At 45.5% G+C, this 6,799-nt stretch overlaps 1 protein-coding gene across 2 annotated transcripts in view; it reads left to right on the forward strand.

Annotated features, from left to right (window-relative positions):
* CRYL1 (crystallin lambda 1) overlaps nucleotides 1-6,799 on the forward strand; it is a 95,942-nt gene that overhangs the window by 321 nt on the left and 88,822 nt on the right. Inside the window, exons 1-2 of one of the 2 annotated variants that reach the window (XM_025196635.1) lie at nucleotides 31-416; nucleotides 2,531-2,638. In XM_025196635.1, the coding sequence (XP_025052420.1) occupies nucleotides 2,556-2,638 (83 nt within the window). In that variant the 5' untranslated portion in view covers nucleotides 31-416; nucleotides 2,531-2,555. Of the gene's footprint in view, nucleotides 1-30; nucleotides 417-2,530; nucleotides 2,639-6,799 lie in introns of those variants that run through there. The other variant, XM_006017636.3, reaches the window with a different exon arrangement.

Here is a 6,799-nt window from a genome sequence, read left to right on the forward strand (position 1 = left end):
GCGGCACCGCTGCCAGCGCCGGGTGCAGGCACGAGCCGTCCCACCACAGCCCAAGTGACTGGGGGCAAAAGCCAGCTGCAAATCTCAAGCTTGAAATGACTCTGCAGCTGCCAGCCCTTCTTCTTGCTTGTAACCTGCCTGACTTGCCATGGGTCTTTGGATCCCCTTCCGTTGTGCAGCCCTGTGTGGCTTTTACTTTTAGCAAGCCGCTGCGTGGGTATGGGAGTGGGTCCTCGTTTTCTTGGGTGGTCACTGGTTGCGAAACAGATCTGCGCTAAGTAGGAGTGAAAAACCGGAGCGGTGATGTCCCCAAAGCACACAGGGGACCTTAGAAGTGTGATTTCACAAGCATAATTGCCAGGAACAAGATGCAAATGCGTAGCATTGCTGGGTTGCATTTTGTTGTGTTTTTGAAGGTAAAGAAACTTTTCATATTTGTAAAGTGTGAGGTATTTGTTGTTTGTTTTTTTCCTACAGTTATTTTCTGACCGTCGGTGGCTTGCAGTAGGAGTGGTGAAGGCACAACTGTTACAGTCCTCTGCCGTGTGCCTCCTGAGAGACCATCAGAGGTCTTCAGGCATTTTTTTTATGCTGTCGTGACAGTGGCAAAGCTAGCAGTTACTGGTGGCACTCAGTTCCCCAGTATTTGCCATTTGGCAAGCTGAAGATTGTCCTGTGTGTATGCTATGCAAAGTGTACAGGGAGGCTTACAACAAAGTGGGACTGTTGTGAGGGAGTGTGGCACAGCACAGCTACCTGAAATGAAGGCTAAACCCCTGCGTCTCTGGAGCAGTGTGTTGACATTTCACTAGACTTTTCTTGAAGTGTGTTATCCAGTGCATGAAATGGAGACTGTAAAAAAAAATTAGTCTGACTGCCTACTATAAACTTGATTTTTTAAAAAGGAGGGGGAACCTATTTTCAGAACTCCGTACTGTGTGTATTTCTTCTTATATTGAAAGTATCGTAATGCAAAGGAGTTATGAACTAGAAACTTGCCATTTGAATAATTTTTTCTACTGCCTTCTGAAAGTAAACATTTCAAATTGACAGGGAAACCCGTCTCGATTAAAAAAGAGCATATTCAAATACCTTGCATTTCTTTAAAGTGGTGCATAGCAAAAACTGTGCATAACTCCACCTACCCCTGCCCCAAAAGCTATTCAGACTTTCTGGAAAAGTCTTTATGACAAAGTGTCACTTTCTTAACTGCATCTGGTTTAAGAAACACTTAAATAGGGGCCACTAATTAGAAAGGGCACCATGGCTACAAGGGTACAAAGCTTGGCCGTGTGTCTGATCCATTATCTGCATGTGTTTGGTAATTACCTATGGTGAGACCTGCGTTTATTTCTGCCTTCTCTTAACAGTATCATATCTAGTTCTTCAGAGCAAAGGGAGGAGGGAAGAGCTTACTCTGCAACATGAATCATGAAATTGGACTCTATTTTTGTTCCAATTATTTCCACTGATTCCTTGAAAAAACTTCCTGTTCTAGTTTTTAACTCAAGGTTGGAGCAATATCTCTTTCCTGTTATGGTTTTTTCCCTTCCTCTTCTCTTTGGCCTATTTATTGCCTGTTCTCACTTTTATTCCCAGTGTTTTCTTTCTCTATTGATCATGTAGTCTCCTAGACTGAAACATACAAGGCTATGGCACTTGTGCACCTTAAAAGAAAATAGGAGAATAGTTAATCATTTGACAAGGAGATGAAACAGGTGGGATAATTTAAAAGCACATAACTGGAGGTGAGGATACTTGGATTTGATCATGGACATCCTATGTAATCTTGGTCAAGTTGCTTGACCTTACCATTTTAAACTTTAGGTTTTCCATTTGCCAAGGAGATTAATATGTATTGTGAAATGTATTTCATTAGTGTCTGTGCATCACTCTGAGATTCTGGGAGAGAAGGCACTATAGAAATATGAGCTGTTTTTATTGTGGCTTTCTCCTGTCTTCTGCACTATTGTGTCATAGCTTGCAACGTGCAGCGTGCCAAAAAACTGTTGATGAATAAATCCTGCACGGTCTCTGGCATGGGAGATGCTTGAGGGCTAGGTGTTAATAAACTGCTTTAACTAGTGTCTGAGGGTGGACCTAGACTGTAATAAAATCCTAACTTTGCTCCTCCCCATGCAGTACCACACACTACGTAGGAGGTGCATCTCTGTATGGAGGCCTATGTTTTTAATGACTTCCCACATTCTTTAGAGCCTACCTTAAATTTTTAAAATTGCCAACAATTTTTCCATTCTCCCTTCACACCTCAGCCACAGCCCAAAAGAAAAAAAACAATAAATCTTCCTTTATTATCTGCGCAGCAACAGTTAACCATTTACAAAGGTGTGTTCATTCCTGATTATTTATCTTATGGCCACTTATGGTGGCATATCAACATTTTTGCTTTACTTTAACATACCCTTTTTCCAAATAAGTGTTGACTTTTCTCACTTAAATCAAATCATTCTGATGGTCCGGAAGTGAACTTTGCCGTTACACAAATAAACTTATTTTATTTCCTTTTTAGCGGACTCATTGGCCGCAGCTGGGCGATGGTGTTTGCTTCAGGAGGCTTCAAAGTGATACTGTACGATATTGTGCAACAGCAGATAACAAGTGCCCTGGAAAACATCAGGTAGGTCACCTGACTTCTTTGACTTGTGATAAGCTGGCATCACAACAGATCTTACATTCACTTTCTTAATCTGTGAGAATATTTTTAAAGAAATGGCTGAAATGAACCTCCCTTTTTAGGCTTCTATCTTTGGGATTTTCTGAAGTGTAAAGTCAGTGTAAAGTTACTAGTTGCTTTTGAAAAAACACCTTTTCGCCCTTAAAAAAGGTTTAGAAACTTAACTTTAGTCTCCTGTTGAAAACTTCAGTCACTGTCCAGCTATACATGTAGCAAATTCATAATGTAAAAAAAGAAATACAATGGAGAACTTGTTACAAAGGTAAGGTGACAACATCAACATTGAGGCTTTTGAATGGAAAGGCAGCAAAGTGTAAATACCCAATTTTCAATATGGACAGATGTTAATCAGGCAGTTTCTCAGCAGTTACTTGCAAGGATCAGTGTTCCATCTATTTATTAAAAGTCTAGAAGTGCTAACTAGTGAGACATAGGCAGACAAGGTTCCTTGGGTGAATTTGATATCTTTTATTAGACCAACCCAAATAGTTGGAGAATATGTATTAAGCTTAATAACTATTCTCCAACTATTTGGGTTGGTCTAATAAAAGATATCAAATTCACCCAAGGCACCTTGTCTGCCTATGTCCTTAGACCAACACGGCTACAACCTACACCCCTGCAACTAGTGAGACAGGAATTCTTACTAATGATGTAATTTACTGGCTGGTTATGATGAGAATTTTAAAACCTCAAGAAAGATGTTTTAAAGAGGCTAGTCATAATTTAGTCTTTATACCAGTGGAGGCATAACTAAAACTTTACACACACACGTTGTCACATTGGAGCTATGCAGACCTTAATTCTGTGTGCTTTGCTTATCACAGGGCACGTCTACAAAAGACGTTACTGCACGTTTATTTAGTACTTGCTTATACAAGAACTAAATAAATACACAGTAGCTGGAGTTACTGAGCAATAGCACCAGCAAATATTTTTTAAGTGACGCTACTGCACAGTAGCCTAATAATACTGCGCAGTAGTGTATTAGTATTGTTAGTGCTGTGATGTGCTACTGCGCAGTATTATTAGGCTACTGTGCAGTCAGCATCTTGTGTAGATGCACCGACAGAAACCATGAGCCAGATATTCCACCTCAAGATAACAAGCAGTTCCTTCCATGGTGAAGTGTAGGCTGAGCTGACACAGCTGGCATATGTGGGAAAAGTAAGTAGTCCTCAAAAAGGGTTGTAGCTGAATACTCCTCAGGCAGCCCAGTATGAACAGGGTCCACAACAGAGAAAATGTGTTCGGTGACTCCTCTGAGGCCAGAGCTGTTGCAGATTCTTTTACTCTGTGCTTTTTAGGACATGCCTGTCTATCACAGAGACCTAACTGGCTAGTACTGTGCCTGGGGTTGCAGTGGCATATGGTGTGGGCAGTGATCAGAGGTTTGCTTCTGCTAGGGGACATGTTGCCTCTCTTTGCTGTCGATGTGCATGTTGAGCGGACAAAAAGCCCACTCTTAGTGAGGTTTGTGATGTAGCTTCACACTTGCTGGTGAGACCATATATTCTGCAATCATTAGAGGTGGACCAGTACATCGGTCCAATTTTGGATCAGCACTGATATAAAGAAAATTGACTGTATCGGAAATTGGCCTGATGTGGCCGATTAATTTGGCTGATAAATGCCCGTGCATGCACACAGCTGCAGTGAAACATGTAGGCAGCAAGGAGCACAGCCCAGCAGCTTGATGAGCTGTGTCCAGCTGGTAAGTCCGTTATGGTGGAAGAGGAGGGGGGAGGGAAGGGGTGTGGGGGGAAAGATCACAGTACCTGCTATGAGGGAGTGGAGCTGGGGCTGGGGCAGGTGCTGATCAGCTGGAGCTGCAGCTTGTCTGGGGGGCGTGGGGAAGGAGGGTGGCTCCCGCCGCTCTGTGCACCCCAGGAGGGCATGGGAGGGGGTAGCGTGTGCCCCTGGATCTGCTTGGGGCGTGGGGGTGGGCTGCCACTGGAGGCAGCTGCCACTGGGGCCGGGACTCTTCCCAGCGTGTGGAGATTGGGCTGGAGCTGCGCTCGGGGCAGGTGGCGGTGGCACTGGGAGGGGAGACTATCCAGGGGGCTATGGCAAGTTTTGCCCCCCGTAGCCCTGCTTCCCAGTGCTGGTGCTGCCCACCCAGCCCCTGCCAGGAAGGGCCTGGCGCAACCCTAGCCCCAGCCCAGACCCGCAGCCCAACCCACCCTGTGCAGTTCTGGGGTTACACACCCCCTCCTGTGCTCTCCTGGGGTGCACGTAGCAGCGGGGGCTACTCCTCCCCACCCCGCGCCCCCCGGACAAGTTGTGGCTCCGTCCGGCACCCTGCCCTGCCTCAGCTGGGCAAGTGCCTGCCCTAGCCCCACTCCTCCCTCACCTCAGGGGCCTTGATCTGCATCCCCCTTTCCCTTCCACCACAACTGACCTACCAGCTAGACGCAGCTCTTCAAGCTTCAGGGCTGTGTATTGGAAATTGGATCCATATCGGCCAATATGCCTCCTTAAAAATTGGCAATCAGTATCAGCCCCCAAAATCTCTATCGATGCACTCCTAGTTACCATAACTATTTCATGGCTTCTTGCAGCACTGTTTGATGCTATGGACGAGGCTGGAGCTATTTCTTCATCCCTTCCCTGTCTCTCTTTGTCATCTCTGTGGCAATATCTACCTCAGATTTCTCCTGCTTCCCCATTGGCCATTTGGAGCAATGAGGAGGGAACCTAGCATTTCTGATCCTTTTTATTTGATTTTATTTTCTTTGTCTGTGCTCCCATGTGGTTCAGTGTCTCTTAGTTAGAACTCTTCCTTCTACAGAATTGTTAGGCTGAGTGAGTGGCATGTTTACAAAACCAAGCAACATCCGTTTTTAGAGCTGCAGAATCCCAGCTCATGGAATTAGGGTCACAAGTTTGGGACCTGTGGTATCTGTCATTTACCTACAGGACCTAGAGGTAATGGGCTATCTACAGGACCATCAGAAAAAGCAGGAGTGATGTGCTGACCACACCGACTTCCTTGACTTTAATGGAGTCAGGACTTCTCACAAGGACTTCAGGGTCAGAAATGAGAAGCTTATAGGATGAATGACAGAGAAGACGAGTTAGGGGTGTGTGTGTGTGTGCTTGTGTGCATGTGTTTGGGTTTTTTTAAGTCCCTTTCCTGTAAGACTTGGTCTTCAAGGCACTCTGACATGAAAGGCAACACCGTTCAAAACGCTATTTTGTATATAACCTGTACATATATAATTAGAACTTATGAAACCACCTGGTGTAGCATATTTTTAATCAAAGCAAATAGCTTAATGAGTTACAGGTAAGCACTATGTAGTTAGGATGGAGAACAAGTAATACAGGTATGTCAGCTGGCAGGTTTCCTGATTAAAATGTGCATTTTTAGCATAATAGCTCTTACTGTGTTGAGTTTATAGAAGACTCCCTGCTGTAAATCATGCTGAGTTACTGATGTGGCTTATCTTGTATAGCAAGGTCATCAAACCCACCTTTGGACCTGGAAGGGATCTGGACCTTGGGGCTTCTTGCTGGCTGGATCCAACCTGGGGCATGAAAGTTGTTGCAGTGGACACAGCAGCAGTGTGGGGTCCCACAGTATCAGCCATGCGGGGTCCAGCTGTGGCCAGAATGCAGGGTCCCATGGGGGCAGTGGAGGGTCTGGTTATGGGGGCACTGTAGGGTCCAGCAGCAGATGGAGCACAGGGTCTGGTGGGGACACAGTGGAGGATCCAGCAGGAGTGGGGGCAAAAGGAGCTCGGTGTCTGGTGGGGATAGAGGCATACAGTGCAGGATCTGATGGCAGTGGAGGCCAGTGCAGTGTCCGGCAGGGGTGGGAGTGGCAGAGTCTAGCATAGCAAGCTTGGCTTACTGCTGATAGCTATACCCAGTGGTGTCAAAGAGTCCAACTTTTGGTGTCTTCTAGTAGCCTATGGGCTGGATAGAGAGGCTCCATGACCCAAATTTAACCTGCAAGCTATATGGTTGACAGCCCTGCTGTACATCTATAGACCAGAGGCATTTCTGAGACTAGTTAAACTCAGGACACCTCTCCACAACTTTTGAATTTGGTGGTACCCCTAACGAGAACCACTGTGGTGCTGCCTCAGCTTATCTCAG

Source organism: Alligator sinensis, unplaced genomic scaffold (genome assembly GCF_000455745.1).
Source record: "Alligator sinensis unplaced genomic scaffold, ASM45574v1 scaffold777_1, whole genome shotgun sequence".
NCBI classification, from domain to species: domain Eukaryota; kingdom Metazoa; phylum Chordata; order Crocodylia; family Alligatoridae; genus Alligator; species Alligator sinensis.